Below are 16503 nucleotides of genomic sequence, written 5' to 3'. Positions count from 1 at the left end.
ATTTTAGTTGATTTCAAATTGTTACCTCAATTTTATTGTTAAGAATTCCTTTAAAATAGTATTTTACAGTTATTTTAAACAGATTTAATATCTTAAAGTTGCTTTTTATTCTTAATCTCACTGTTAATAATTCTATAACTATGATTGTACATATTTCGAGCGCACAACAGAAACTAGTCTTTCTTTTTCTCCTCGGGAAAAGTTTTTATTTAGTAATATGCTTGATTATTAAAAGTAGACTGTACGAGTTCTCTTGGGGTTCAAGAAACTACTTGACTAAATTATTTTAAATTCTGCACACAAAAAAACACCCAAATCGATATCATAAATACTTTATTGACAGAATAAAACATCACATGCCGCCAGATAAATAAATAAATAGGTGTAATAAATACAAATCAAATAAATAGATTAGATACATTCCCCCAAATATTGGAATACTTTCATAAATTTAGAGAGACCAACATGGCCCCCACTGCTAAACTTAGCGATACTTTGTCACACACTGACAGTTGTTCAGCATGAGCAGCTTAAATAACTACTCTTAATATAAGTGTAAATGTTTGTAGTGAAAGGTTAGGAAGGCTTATGCCGTTGTGATGAATTAAAGGAGAAGAGATATTGTTAAAATGTTTGGTGTGATGATGAAGATGAAGGTCGGTTACTTCCGATGGTCTCCTGAGGCAATGTAGCCCAACGCTCGGTTGATGGTGATGGTTCTGACATAGAAGCCTCTCATCATCTTGCACATCTCCTGCCTGTTACTGAAGCTGTTGTCTCCCCACAGCTGAGCCACGTCCTCCTGAGAGACAAAGCAGAAGGGAACAAAATGAATACACAGAAATAAATCACCTGAAAGTTTCACAAAAAAAGCACCCTGACTTTCCATAATGTTTTAAAAGAGACAGATTTGACTCAGTTTTCCTTAAGGAAGATGAGGGGTAAAGGTAACAAATAAAATAAAAAACGATTAGAAAAATACCTTTGAGGAGTCCTTTTCACCCGGCATCAGGGAGCAGTTCTGTATAAATCAAAGAAGATTTCATCAGGCTACTTTCAAAATGTTGTTTCCCTGGAGGATCTACTTCATTGTGTGTGTGTGTGTGTGTGTGTGTGTGTGTGTGTGTGTGTGTGTGTGTGTGTGTGTGTGTGTGTGTGTGTGTGTGTGTGTGTGTGTGTGTGTGTGTGTATATATATATATATATATATATATATATATCTCCCTCCCACACATGCATAATAAACACACCTCCTTTAGGCTCTGTATTATTCCCAGAGTTGGCCTCAGAAGTGGAGCTTCTTCCTCAGGACTTCTGAGCTGGGAGTCCATGTAAGAGTCAATAGCAGCAGCATAGTGAGCCAAGTCCTTCGTGATGTTACTCAGGCATTCGCTCTGTAAAGACAAACAGGGGACATTTCCAATCAGCCATCTGTTTGGTGTCAATGTTCTTACTCGGATGTTTATAGAGCAGATTTACAACAAATTTGAATCATGTTTTAATAAAATACATAATGGATTTATAGTTTATGACCCCATAATACATTATGACATAGGCCTACTAAATAAACATCCTAAAAACATTTCAAAGGACAAAAATGACTGAGTCATACCTCACTGAAGGTTGAATGTCTTTGCATCATGCAACCTTGGTTCTGTGTGGGGGAAAAAAACCCATTTAGAACAAGATATTTAGAGAATTAATTTGTTTTACTGGTCAAGTCCAGAGCCCTACTGTATCTTTGGACTAAACACTGGATTTATTACATGTGTAGGCTACCTAGTTGGCCACAGTTTTTTAAAACAGTTGTCCAAAATGTACACGAAGGAAAACAAAAAAGATCCAGTTTAAACAGTGAACTCGTCTTATTAATAATTCATCATTTGTATCACTGATTAATCAACGTGTGTTACCTGAGCCAGATTGGGTGCACAGGCCAGTACTGTGTCAGTTTTACTCCTCACCACAATCTTATCGGAGTGGATGCCATAACACAAAACATCCTGCATCACACATCAAAATAACATGAATTATTAACAGAATCGAAGGAAACAAGAAGAAAGTCAAAGACCACGAAGAAGAATAACTTTTTTCCCGCAGTTTAAGTACTCACATTGTCTAGTAGGTCTGAAACATTCAGCAGCAGGTTCTTGAAGAGCGACGAACAGTTCGTGCACGCCTCCGCGCTCGGCGCACGCACTGGCAGTCCTAAGGACGTGCGCGTGCCCAGGGTAAGCAGCAGCAGCAGCACACAGCTGGAGAAGTCTGCAAGTAGAGAGAAAAGCAACACATTTCAACAAAAGCGACTTTTAGCTGCATAACACAGTGAAAACATTTGTTATGTGAATGTGTGTTTAGGGTGATATGACTTACAGATGTTAAAGATTGCCATCTCTCTGATTGGATCGATATCTGCGCTGGTGTCTGTTGTGAATATGCAGCTCTGTGATGCAGCCTTCTTATCTGATGCATTTATATATAGGCTAGGCTTTTATTCTGTGGGGATTCCCTGTTTCGGCACTTGGCCTTCATGATTGCCAGCAAAAAAGAAACTCAAGCGTCATGTTGTAGGTTTTTTTTCTCGTCACTCTTCCAGCTCACATTGGTTGAGTTAAAAACGGGAAGTCAAGTTATGTGGTCATACCAGTAGAGAGCGAAAAGGGCCAACTCCAGAGGTGCCGTTTATCAATAGGCAAGACAGGCAACTGCTTGGGGCCCCAGAACAGAGAGGAGCACCTGATAGCTGACAGCACTCTCTCTCATTGCCCTGCTAAGCATTGCATGCAGTATTACTGGTAATATCCAACATGGAGTTTGCATTGGGACACTGGCAGACTGAACACTGGTTTGCCTCCACATAAATGTTAACTCAGGGCCTGAACAGACTCCAGCATCACCACTGGTCAAGTCAAAGTGTGATCTAATAGTGATATCGTTACAATGAGGTTTTAAGTCAACCATACACCTGTGCCTCAGTGTCTAGGCTATAACTCAAAATGAAAACATACTTGTTATAAAGATGATCTTCATTTGTGTTTTCCCGCAGAAATAAATAACTTTACTCTAACAGTTAGAATTCAGTCAGGTTTAGAGCAAGTATCACCAACAGGAACGACAAAAATAAAAAGAATAATATAAGCGTCTAAGACCTCAACCCACATCTGGTAAGAATATTTACTTGAATGACATCATATTGCTATTGCAGTCATGTGAATTTGTCCTGAGGTTGGAAACTGATTAATAGTGAAATTAACTTTCTTGAGGGCTATTCAGTAAATTAATGGGGCAGGTTAACCCAGGCTCAGCTTCATCAAAGGGCAATTACAGTTTGTTGCCCCTCTGACTCATTCATTATGTTTCATTCACAAGATGATTGTTGTTCGGTGCAGGACTTACTCGAGTTCTGACACATTCTGTGTCGTATGTAACCTAGTGAATCGAGGTCATCAGCTCTGGTGAAGTCACAGCAGAAGTGGGTTCAGGTGAAAATGTCAAACAGAGAAAACCGCAACTCCCAGAAATAACTCAATGATCAAATACTGGAGCTTACTTCATTCAAATATTCAGAAATTCTATTTCTTCTTCAATTGATAATTAAAATGTTCTTATCCAAATTCTTAGTGAAAATGCAGAGGCAACTGAACTGCAGTTTTAAAGCAGTTAGAATTAGTTTTCTTTAACTGTGCTACATAGTAAATACAGCTGTTTACAGTGGAGGATGATAACAAAAAAATGCATATTATTATACAGACCTGTCTGCATAAGAGACAGGTCTGTATTTACTGCTTATAAAACTCTAATGCAGGTCTAAATTGTTACAAGTTTATTACATTGTATCTGCATCTAAGTGCAGCATTAATGCTTGTTTTTTTAATTACCTTTATTGTATCTTATTTAGTATATATTACATTGTTTTGACTCTAATAATGTACAATAAATATCCTTTTTGATTAATTTGTGTCATTTTTTTGTCTTTGTTGACGGTCAACAAGAACTCGTGACAGGTTGTGAGTCTGTCTTTATAGTTTTTAATTCCAGTGCCGAGGTAAAGTTAAAGGTACTGCGTTTAGGAAACGGTCAAATAACACTCAGAGCTCATGATCTCATTTTATTATCACCTTTCTGTTGGATATTTGTTTTGTTTCAGGCACATTTTGAAAGAAAGTGCATTTTCTGAAACTTCAGTGGTTTGTGAGTGGTTAAGAGGAGTTTCCTGGCCTTTATCCAGCTCTGCTGCTGAGTAAAACTCACCTTCCCTCTTCAAAAAACAAAATGTGGTCAAGGAGAAAAGGTGACCGCTCAGAGAGAAGGGGGAAGTTCCTCAACCTCATGTTTAACACGAAAAATGTCGTCGTATTCATTACTCAACCTAACTGCAGAATCATTCAGAAGAGAAATATGCAAATAACTGTGACTTTAAGGGGTAGCCCAAATCAATACGCTGTCCCTTTAAGAGCTTCAAACCAATCCCACTGACAATGAGACTAACAATGACATTATGATGCCAGATCGAAACAGAAGGAGTTGAGTCATGCAATGTGTACTGCACAGATCTTTTATATTCTCACTGTCGTGATTATGCTTCCAGTGTACATCAGAAAGAGGAAGCGCATGTGAAACAGGGAATTCAACCAACAGACATGCAACTAAATAAAAAAAAAGTACAACAAAGCAACATATATGAAACAAAGTTTATTCTTTATTTTACATATCTGTACATAAACATTTCTTCCCTCAAATAAAGTTTCTGATTACAATAGGATGAAAACAATATGAACACACTTATTCATTTAAAATGACTCGTGTCAGAGAATCAACATTCACAAAATGTTGAAGAGCAATTAGAGTGAACGTATTACCAAAAGCTACGACTCCACTACAAGGCAGGCATGTTTCCTTTTACACTCTTTTAGCACCTTCAAATAAACATCTCTCAGTTGAAAACTACCATTTGTGCAGAATAAAAACAGGTCGACTTTGAAATACTTTAAAATTACCGTCCAACTTAAAATGGTCTGAAGAAGTTAGTTTCCACCGTTTTTTCTTTTTTTTTTTTTCAATACAATGTTTCTTTTTTTTCTCATGACTGACTTTCTACTAAATTTTTCACTATTATTTTTTCCCACAATTTTTTATTTTTTTTTGACAGTTATAATTTAGTGGCGAATGTAGAAAGTTAAAAAGAAACGATCGCAAAGCAAGGCCGATCACTGCACAGGAAGCTGGGGACAGAATCCATGACGACACACAATCAGTTTCCTCTTCTCCCAGGAAGCAGGCAGTGCTCCTTCGTCCTTGGCGCTGGGAGAAAACCACAGAAGCAAATGAAAGAGGGGCGGCCTCCTCCTCCTGTGCTGCTGCCACAATAGGAGTCAGTGGGTTTGACAGGAAGGTAGACATGGGGAGACGCCAGGGACGCAGCGAGGAGAGCGGAGTACTCAGGACAAGCGGGCAGGATTTGGATGGAAACAGGGCAGAGGTGGAATGAGCTAGAGGGGGGAAAGTCTGGTTTGGAGCTTGAGCTTCAGCTTGGCACAGGGGAGCAGGGTAGAGAGGGGACCGGCATCTTATTTTGAAAGGGTCCTCTCTGCCATGTGTTTCTGCTGGCTCTCAGCATGCCTTGAGAAGAGAAAAGAAGCATATAGTCAATTAGAGGATAGGATAGGATAGGATAGGTCTTGCCATAGTTATATATATATTTTTTATTATGAACACATTTTTTTAGAAAGGGTTTTACTCCATATAAACCTTATTGTATCGTCAACAAAAGCATGCCATTAACTTTCATTGGCACCTCTAAATAAACCTAAACATACCATGAATAAACTCTAGGCTACTTCCTCTCCAAATACCACCCCCTGCTTTACTGAATCTCCTCACAAAATAGACCCCGATATGTGCACTATTTATTACTGTTTCAAGGGAAGCTGTCCTTATACTAATCAAAGTGTGTTTAAAGGTCTCAAATTGTCCTCAGTTGGTATCACTTGAGTCGACACCAGTTTGGGCAAGACGAGGCCATCCAAACCTTTAACTCTGCAACATGAACATACACAACTACTCCTTCATTCCTCTAATACATAAAATAATGTAGAACTGGTTTTGGACTTTTTAATTTGATCACTTTCCTTCTTTACTTTACTTAATCAGGAAATAGTTGTATTTTTTATTCCTCTTAAAACCCTTTACATAGATGTTATCACCTGGTGAGGTCCTCTATGTCGACCAGCATGGCATCCTGCTCCATGTGTAGTTCATCCCGAATCAGTAGCAACTGTACGAGCTCCTCATTCAGACCTGTAGTGGTGGATTACGTAAGAAATCATGTTAGAAATAGAAAATAGAAATAGAAATCAGAAGCATTGTTATGACAGAGCAGACATTTTCCACATTGAATTTATAACAGGGAACTACACCCCACAACTACAACCCACAAGGACCGCAGTCCTCTTTTATATATCTAGTGTTAAACCAAATAAAGTTTGGTATGTTATCGCATGAAATCTCCCACCATTGCTTCATAAAGTGATTTCATGAAGCCATTTAAAGAAACCTGTTATTGTGGTTGTTTTTTTTCTTTTTCTCATCACGTGTTTTGGCCATTTAACATAACATGATTCACTTTAAATTGAGTTCTTTAGGGGAAAGTCTTCTTTCTAACTCACTAATTTTGGACTGTGGGGGATTTCTGGATCTATTGTATGTAAGTCGAAATATTATTCATCCCTGAATACCAGGGTCAATGGTCTATAGAGTGCAGTAACAGTAAACAGTCAGGGGAAGCTGTCAACTACAATTCTTTGAACTGACTAACATACACTTTCACATTCACTGAGAATGGTTCAGGTCAGTGTGCACGTTTTTCCCCAATCGTACTCTTGCTCATTTCTGCAAATGAAAGTAGGGGTCAGTAATGGATGTGCATGCGTGCGTGCGTGTGTGTGTGTGTTGAAGTTCTGTATGTATGAGTGGTCAACTCACTCTCAATCTGGGAATGAAGGTCATTGACTATAACCTGCAGCTGCCCCAGAGTCATGTCTCTCAGGTCTGTGGGCTTCAGGCTTCTTTTCATGAGACATTCGCTGATGTGAGGCATGTGTGGAAGCTGTGGTAAAAACATAAAAAGACAGAAACGTGAAAAACCCCCCACCACATGTCCTCTCACTGGAGGACAAAACAATCTCATAGGAAGGTTAAAAACAAGGTACACGACCAAACAATACTCCAAACAACTTGTCTCAGAGACATGTTTAAAATGTCCTTAGAGATATTTGTATTTCTCCTCATTATTTTTATTGCAATTTTAGATATTGATTAAACAAAACAAAACAACACAGTGCCTACAACCGGCACCAAAACGAAACAGCAGCTCTGAATATAATGAATACACAAAATATAAAATATATGAGATGGTCGATGGGGTCTACAGTATACAACATTTACCAATAGAATTCAGTTGTACAGGAATCCCTTCAAAAGGATGGCCGGAAGGTCTGGCCCAATATAGTCCAAATACGGGCGCCACACTCTGTAGAACTGGTCTATACTGGTGTGTATGATACTGGTCAAGTATTCTAAGGAGATCAGTTAAGAAATTATTTTGCGCCAACCGCCAACAGATGCAACTTTGTTAGTAATCCAGTGTAAAAGGATGTTTTTCCTGGCAGCAAACGTTAAAACAATAAACAGTCTTTTCCTAGCTGTTGTTTCCAGTTGTTTAGATGAAAGTCCAACGATCAGAGACATGGGGTCCATCTCGATATTGCATATGAAAAATATTTTGAATTTCAAGTAGAATTTGAGTCCAGTACATCTGAAGTTTATGACAAGTCCAGAAACAATGAGTCAACGTTGAGATATTTGTATTTAACTATTAAGCTCTTGCCCCCCAAAAGTGATGTATAAAATGGTGATAGACCTATTTAAATGTATGATAAATAACTGATCAGGATTTAAATCAGAATGAATGTAATAATCTTAAATATGTTCTGAAACAATCAATCACAGCTTGATCAGAACATTATCAACAAAACTTGAGGATCCAATAAGCTCCCGTGAGGAACTTTTGGTTACTGTGGACAAAGCCGTATCTCTTTTCTCTTTGCTGATCTCTTTCTCTTCAGCTGTCCTGTCCAACAAAGGCAAAAGCCCCTCTCTTTCCCTTTTACAGTAAAAATGATGATTTAAAAATTTTAAAATGGAAAATGTTGACGAAAGCTGTTAAAGCAGCAAAGACTGTTGCTTTGTATTCCATTGATCATTCTGAAAAGAAAAGTATTTCTTCTCATAATGAAACAGAGGGGAATAGTCATTTTTACTTGAGGTGCTCACTGCTCTTTGGTCACAAACACTGACATACAAAAAGAAAAATAAACAGTAGGTTAGTTCACTATCTACAGTAAACTCAAATTCTCCTGAATAAGCCAGTGCTGCCCACACATGAACGTCCACCACCTGACTGCAGTAACCTGATTCACTTGAAAATCCATCACGTCAAACTTTATTCTTCCTATCTCATGGGAACTTCTTAAATTCCCTTGTCTTTATTATTTGGCAGAAAATTCCACAAACCTTGAGTAGTGAAAGCATCCATTATGTAACGACGAGTGGTTAGTGTAAGAAATCACACATGATTTCCCTATGAGTAAAAATGAAAAGCATCAAGGAAGTTTTGGAGTTGCACTGCAAAAGTTGTCCCAAAAAGTCCTTCTGATTTTCACGATTACCCCTCCACTCGCTGTGATGAGTACATTTGGATTTCACCAATGCTTCTGCTGGCTTTCAGTATGTGTGTGAATGTGATGCAGCAGTTTCTTCATGTGCTCAGAGAAACCACACTATGTGACTAAATGTTGTGTACTTTTCAGATTTTTCAGCGGCAGAAATATGCAGAACACTCTGGCACTCCCATCAAACCAGTCTTCCTCCTTTCCTCTCCATCTCTTCCACCTCTGGTCTCAATCGGTAGGTGAGAAAATGCTCGACACACTTCCATTGCTCTGTAACGAGTGTTGCACAAGCAGAGCGAGTGTTTGCGTGCGTCGGTGTATGGCCGTGCTTGCCACCTTATCCCCACCCCTCTTTCACTTTCACATTGGCTCTGCTGCACCTCTACTGGAGGCTGCCATGTATCAGTTTCAGTTTCAAGCGAGGCGGTGACTTCAGAGTGACGTAAAGAGAGACGTAATGTCAAAGGCAGCGCGAGTGGGTGGAAGGAAAGGTTTGTACATCACTGACCACGGTGTGAGTTTCTGTTGATCACATTGATCACGCTTCTGTCTCTCTCTCTCTCTCCCTCTGTGTGGGCTGATATTACTGTCAGATTTGTTCAATAGAAACAGATGAACCTCCAGCAATGACTCAATATCACACTTAAACTCTGACCGAAATATGTGAGGTTTTACTTGAGAATCTAAATATCTCCCTTTTTTTTCTCCCTCTGACTTTTTCCGCTTTCCCTTAATGCTTCTGTTTGTACAGATCTGAGGGGGAAAAAAACACATTTTCTGTACACACAGACATTTGGATGCAGGCTTACAGTGCTGGCTCAATTCCCATTCTGTGTCCTTGACAGGCAAGCAGGGCAAAACAGTTTATTTGGAGCAGCACTGTTACAGCAGAGTTGTTTTATTATGTCTAATTAGTCCAATGTATCTTACTTATAAGACAAACTCTCAAATGTTTTATTTAATTTTTGTATGAATCATGTACAATATTTCTTTAAATTACATTTTTTTAACAGGAAAAAAGAGACTCTTGTTCTTTGAACAGCTAATGTTATCAAATCTTTATGGGTGATTTTAGCAAAACCATAAATAATTCACTCTTAGATAGCGTTCCACATGTGGATCCGCTAACTATTTTAACCATTCACTCAGCTATTTAAGCTTTCTATTTCAAATGTATTCTTAAAAAGAAGCTGAGATTCTCAGTTATTTTTAAATTATAGTTATTTTCAAATCTCAAGCTTTTGCCCAAGATATACGTATAAAAGTTCTTAAAAATAACAGCGTCCATTTACTCTCTTTACACAACTGATTAAATAGGGTCATGTGATCATTTTGATGTTCATCCATACATCTATTCATTATCTATACTGCTTTTTCCATTTGCGGACGTGGGGGGGGGGGGGGGGGGGGGGGGACTGGTGAGAGGCGGGGTACTGGACTGATTGTCAGTCAGTGACTGTGCTGACATATAGGGACAGAAAACCAGCCACACTCACATTCACACTTACAGGCATTGTCACCAATTAACCCAACGAGCATGTCTTTGGACAGTGAGAGGAAGCCGGAGTAACCAGAGCACACAGGGAGAACAGGCGAACTCCACATAGAGAGTCAAACCAGGAACCTCCTTGCTGTGAGGAATTTTGAAATTCATTATGAGAAAAATAATGTCATATAGCAAGAACTTGAAAATATGTCCATTGTGTATTTATGATGACACATATTGATATATCACAAGTTGAGAGAGGACAATAGCTACCCGTGTGTAACAGAAAGACACACACCAGTTCCAACACCACAGATTGATTTATTAATCAATAGCATGCACATCTTCATTCTTCATGAGCCATTTTCAACTCAAATCAGTTGCTGCTGTTGCCATGAGCTTATCCATGCATATTTGCTCCGCCCCTGTGATCATAGGAGGACATATCTATATGTATTTTTTTTTTGTTTCTCTCTGTATGTGAATCTCATCATGGGATAGACAGCATAAAAAAACTGTTACGAGCACGTCTGTTCTTGCAACTTATTAAATGCGTGTAACTTGTGCAGCTGAATGGATCTCTGGTGTTGTGGACATTGCGGGCGGCTGTAGCCTTAAACACATCTTAATATTCAGCGTGTGTTCGGTCCGGATATGACAGTGATGTCTTCTGACTGCTGAGCACTGCTACATCCCTAAACACTGAAGTCAATGCTTTCCGCTGTATGAATTATAGATGGACCCGGCCGAGTTGCCCTTCTCTCCTCTGAATAAGTAACGCGGCTCTGCCTGCGAGTCCGCGCAGAAATGCAGTGTGTGTTAAAGTCTCACAATTTGGGTGTGCGAGTGTGACGGTGTGTGTGCTCCTAAGGAGGCAGTGAGGTGGATAAAAATGTATGAAATAATGATGAGCGGGGTCGTCATCAGCTTCCTTCCTCTAAATGAGGGCAGAGTAACCGGGGTGGTGGTGGTGGTGGTGGGGGGAATACACATGTATTCTGTCATACTTTGACTAATGGACCAATCACTTATACCTTATCTATTAATATACTTAAATCTGATTCTCCCTTTATGATGAAACTGTGTCACTCTGACATGTTTCCATTAGACACAAGTTAAATTAGTGTGAGAAACATTTCTAAAGACGATGATGTTTTGGGTTGTCACTGATATTGTTATTTTGGCTACATCCTCAGAGGCTTATTACAAACTGTTCTTCCTTAATTATCAGACATGCATTAATAAGCACGTCCCACGAAAAGAGGTGTTTGAAGCCTTCAGTTTAGCTTTCAAGCTGTCATCAAGTGCTCGTAGAGGTGTGGGAAAAACAACAAGGTGTGCCAGCTGGATGATCAGTTGCGTAAACAAAGAGTGTTATGATATTAGAGACCTACACGCTTTGATAAAAATCCTCGTGGATATGTATGACACGAGGAACTGATCAGGGAGAAGAAGCCCTTGATATTAACAATAATACTTCAAACGAAGTAGCTAACTATACATAGCAACAACATGCTATCCCTCCATGAAATCATTTCTTAATAATTAAAAACATGTCCTTTCTTAAGTAAGTAGCCCTGTAATAAGCCGGATAATGTATAGTGAGTGGGTTTATATCACAGGGGACCCCCTTTAGGGGGAGACGAGACTCCTCCACTTCATCCCTTATGGAAGAACTTACACATAGGTTAGTATGTTTCCAAATCAGGAAAATGAAAAGCTTAAAGCAGCAAATGTGCTTTGACCTTTTTTTATAGTAACTTATCTCTTATTTGTGTGGATCTCTTGTTTCCACTGCAGCACTGTAGATTTGCATGCTAACAATAAATATGTGCTGTATGTGATTTACATTACTCTTGGTCCAGGCCTATTCTTACATTTTACCAGGATGGAAATTGGGAGTAGAAATGTTGTCCGTATTGATGTAAACCTTCAGGGTTAAATGCAGCATTTCTGCATAATTCTTGTACTAACCAGGTCTGCCACTGGAGACTTCTTTCGATTCTGCTTCTCCACCTCCACCTGCATCTTGGCCATGGGCTTGGCCATAGCCAGAGCCAGCTTGGCCTCCGCCTGCAGCTTCTTCTGTCGACTCAGGAAGTCCATATCCTCCAGAGACTCCGAGTCGTCCTCAGTGGTGTCCCTGTCCGAGTAAGACGAACTCTGCTTGGACTGCAGGGAAGAAGAAGGACAATAAGACAAGTGTGGCAAGAAGGGTTCAAAAAAATAAAAAATGAGGAAGAGCGAGAAAAGAAAATCAAATGAGGTAGAAAAGAATGTATTGTAAATGTAAGAGAAAGGAGGGAGAGATGAGACATTCCAGGTTGGAGGATTAATTTATTCTTGACATTTTCATGTGTAGATTTTGCACACTGACAGGGAGCAGAGCAGGGATAAACATGTGAAGAGGTGATCGTTCTCTTTTTGTGTTCATTGTTTTTTAGGCCGCCGGGAGGTTAATGTAACAACTCAACCATGACCAGGGGATGGGGTTTTCCAATTCAACTCTTGTTTTCTGAGTATGAATTGATTAGCAGGCCTGAAAACACGTGCTTGGACTCAACCTCTAGCTATGTGTCTGATTCATGTTAAAAATCTTCCTCATTTCACTGCTTTCATTCTCAATGTTCACTTTCAAATCAAATCTTTACACTCTTAAACTTTCATACCATCAATCCTGCATCTCATAATTAAACTGTTGCCTTTATCTTTTACTCTTGAATACTTAAGAAAAATATGCATCTAAATCTAAAAATCTGTGTGAGCTTCATTGCTTACCATAGGAGACAAAGGTGTGTCCAAACTGGTCTCTGTCTTACTGTCGTCTGCATCACTGTCCTTGTCGCTGCCGCTGTCATTGACAAAACAGATCTGTAGGTTCATCCCACTCTGCAGCCTGCAGGGAGAGACAGAGATGGAGATAGATTAAAATCGGGAGAGACGTGTCAATATTAGCATAAATGCAGATAAGAGTCAAGTCGGTTCAATGCTGGCTCATTCTGCTGTAATTGACTCGGACCAGCGCCAAAGCAGACCGCAATGTACATAGCACTGCTGTTAAAACTAATGACCAGTGAGTTCAACAAGGAGCTGTGCTTCGGTAAAGGATTCTGGAAGCTGCACTATGAGTTTAAGAGATGACAAGTGAAAAAAAGAAAAGAAAAAAGAAAAATGAAATGAAGATCCAAACAAATGGGAGCTGATCTCATTGCCAGAGCACAGTACCAGCCGAGGATTAAATGAAGGAGGGCTTGTGTTTTTAATTTTCTCCCCTCTTGTCTTCAACATGGATCGATCCAGGAAGCCTCCGATACGTCTGATCCAATCTGCCTGAGACCGGTGTGTGTGTTTGTTCTTGCCGTAGAAGAAAAAAATACCACTAGGTGTAGCTACAACCCGCTTTGGATCAATAACCTGCTTATTCAATGCAGTAATTACACAGCGTGCTGATTGGATCCACAGCATAGATCCAATCAGTCCTGATTAAATATAGGACCATAGAGGTCGATAGAAACCTCGCTGTATCTTCAACTCAGTGGAGAGAGTGGCAGTGTGATGCTTCTACATCGCACAGCCTGACAGATTTTTCTGCCAATTTAAGCTTGATGCAAATACACAAGTGTTTTTATTGGGTATTATGTCAGCTGAAGTAAAACAATTACAAAGAAAAAGTATGTATGTCTTTTTATGAAAATGTCTCCATCACATACCTTAGTTAAAAATAAATAACATTAGGATGTTAATGTTTGATGTGTCACTCAATCATATTATTTTAGTTCTTTCCCTACATTTGGAGTGTTTTAATTACATGCATGTCTACGGAAGCCCTAAGCAGTTTTTTCAAACCACATTTTCCCATCAGAACATTTTCCTGAGATTTTAACTTATTAATCTCAAGCCTCTGAATCTGCCAAACACAGGCTGAATTTACCTTAGTAGTGTGAGTGATGGTAGCTGTCAGCCTCTCGTTATGTTTTCCAGATCGTTTGTCAGAGTTAATTTTATGACGGAGGGGGGGAATAAAAAGTGTTGTCTCGAAATAAATGACTGTAACAGGAAAGCCATCTTTATTATCCTAAGGTAACGAGTTAAGTGAGTGAAGATGTCGGAAAAAATAACTAGAAATTGCTCGTTATAGAAGGACTCAGTTTGAGCCTACATTCTTCAAAGAAGAAATCACAGAATTGTAAAACAAATGGCTGCATGAAAAAAAGATAATCATACTTATCGAACTAAATAACTTTTCAATACTCAACTATATGTGCCGGCATCAGATGGGGAGCGCTCTCGAACAGTTTGTCTATGACTTTACCAACAACTGACAAACGTTTCCTTTTACTGTCTCCCTCCTTTTTTCCTGTCATTGAGGCATGAAGCATCACAACCAATCACCGATGTGTTGCAGTAAGATTGCGAAAACCACATGATTCTACCGACAGTAATACAAAGAGCCCTTTAATGTTTACAGAGCATCAAGTTCCAGGAAGGTTTAGTGTAGGAAGTGGTTAGTCCTCAGTGTGTGTGTGTGTGTGTGTGTGTGTGCGTGCGTGTTTATGCCCTATGTGTGCCTTTTAGGAAGTGAGAGCACCAGAAGGCTCACTGTCTGATTTTTGTCATTCACGCAGCACAAATCCTCTCTGCTTCCCATCACTCTCTTCCTCCTGTTTTTCCTTTCTTTACTGGTAGCCATGACTGAGCTTGGACTTTTAGATTAATTCCATGTATTGTGTCTTAACCCTTGTGTGCACTTGATTCACGTTGCTATGACATTTAAACTTCTGTTGTCACTGTTGTGTAGAATCCCCTTCTTCAGGGGAGTATGTGACCCTTAAAATGACTAGCTACTTACAAATCTTTTTGTTTTGTTTCGTGAAAGGTCAGAGATCTCACCGTGAGGACAGGCTAGGTTTGCCGCTCTTGCTGCAGCTGGTGTAGATACCGGGTCCATCATCAAAGAAACTACCCAGGGCCAACTTCTGCCTGATAGACTCCCTCTCATTCTTTTGGGCCTGAAACAGAAGACAAACAAGGTAAGGTAAGGTAAGGTTACATTTTAGTGCTCGTTTTGAAGACTCATTTTGAAGTTGATCCAAGGTCAGGCTCAGGCTGGTGGGGATTTGGTGTCTTCAGCAGGGTGGATGCTTGTCGTCATTGCACCTGAAATCCAAAAACTTAAATATAGTTCCCTGTCATGCTGCATCACCCTCTTCCCCCCCCATGTGACTGTCTGTGTGCACAAATAGAAGCACTGTTCGCACTCTCTGACAGTCCTAATCACAGGTGCTGGGATATTAATAGCAGCAGCTTCTACTTGATTTGCAGTCAGAGGTTTAGTGTCACACCAACTCGCTGTGATGCAAAGTGTGGAGTCAGCCGAAGCACGACGAAAAAAGTGTAAAAATATCTTCGTCGGGATCATAAAAGGTGGCAGTGCCCGTGTTCACAGGCAGGTGGCGCTGTTGGCTCAGAAAACAACAAGTGAGGAAACCCAAAAACCCTCCAACACAGAGCAGATCTTCTAATGCAGGACTTAGGCTGGATTACGTTTGTGTATGGTAAACTCCAGAGGAAGAACAGTAAATGCATTTTCATACTAGTTTAAATCTGCCAGAATCCCAACATTACACAACACCAGAGGCATTCTCTGTTGGCCTTCTCCCAAGCCTGAATTCCTCACTGAGCGAAGCTTCAGCTTTGGCAGCACTTTAGACATCATTCACAGCCATTCCCCCCACCAGGAAGTCTGGTCTGATTGCAGGTAAACGCGTCCAACTGAGGTGCAAACAGCTAACAAGTCACTGCTTCTAATCTAATGGAGAGAGTTCAATTCAACCGCTACTGTTGCACAGAAGTATAAGAGCATAGATAGATATTTGATGATACATGAAGGACTTTGCACGGTCCCGTGAACCCTCCCTGCAAAATGTTCACAGTCTGTTAGACACACAGCCTAAGCACGGCATCAGCTTTCCTCGTGCTCTTCTCCCAAACAGAAATCGGAAAAGCCTCAAGGACAGGACGAAGGGGAAAGAAAGTTTTGAAGACTAATACCCTGGGTCTTAACATTTTTAAATGATTCTAGTCATACATAATGCCATTTTCGGACTCATGGTAGAAGGCATCTTCACATTTTGTAACTGTTGACATTGACACCCTGAGACATCGAAGGAGGACTGCAGGGTTCCATGTACAGGATTAACTACGAGACAACAAAACACTTATTTCATACGCATCTGTTCATCTCAAAGGACAAATAACGTGACAAATCATTGTTCTTCTCTTGTTATCG

General features: G+C 39.8%; 3 protein-coding genes across 6 annotated transcripts in view; 1 reads left to right on the top strand and 2 right to left on the bottom strand.

The window, feature by feature from the left end:
- trim59 (tripartite motif containing 59) overlaps window positions 1-16503 on the top strand; it is a 117531-nt gene that overhangs the window by 79181 nt on the left and 21847 nt on the right. The window lies entirely within an intron of this gene.
- il12a (interleukin 12a) lies at window positions 327-2391 on the bottom strand (the record flags this gene model as incomplete). Its single annotated transcript, XM_079353212.1, has 7 exons — window positions 327-802; window positions 983-1021; window positions 1250-1393; window positions 1612-1653; window positions 1913-2002; window positions 2113-2264; window positions 2373-2391. The coding sequence occupies 7 exons, from the start codon at window positions 2389-2391 to the stop codon at window positions 662-664; spliced, it is 627 nt and encodes a 208-aa protein (XP_079209338.1). The 3' UTR covers window positions 327-661.
- Window positions 4669-16503, bottom strand: part of schip1 (schwannomin interacting protein 1) — a 188043-nt gene continuing 176208 nt past the window's right edge. For 2 of the 4 annotated variants that reach the window (XM_079354267.1, XM_079354266.1), the window contains exons 3-8: window positions 15105-15223; window positions 12993-13110; window positions 12189-12386; window positions 6981-7104; window positions 6203-6296; window positions 4674-5618 (exon numbers count right to left, since the gene is read on the bottom strand). In XM_079354267.1, coding sequence (XP_079210393.1) covers window positions 5567-5618; window positions 6203-6296; window positions 6981-7104; window positions 12189-12386; window positions 12993-13110; window positions 15105-15223 — 705 coding nt within the window. In that variant the 3' untranslated portion in view covers window positions 4674-5566. Of the gene's footprint in view, window positions 5619-6202; window positions 6297-6980; window positions 7105-12188; window positions 12387-12992; window positions 13111-15104; window positions 15224-16503 lie in introns of all 4 variants that reach the window. The other 2 variants (XM_079354265.1, XM_079354268.1) reach the window with 2 other exon arrangements.

Source organism: Symphodus melops (genome assembly GCF_947650265.1).
Source record: "Symphodus melops genome assembly, chromosome: 10".
In the NCBI taxonomy this organism is placed as follows: domain Eukaryota; kingdom Metazoa; phylum Chordata; class Actinopteri; order Labriformes; family Labridae; genus Symphodus; species Symphodus melops.
This window is presented reverse-complemented; position numbering and strand designations above follow the sequence as displayed.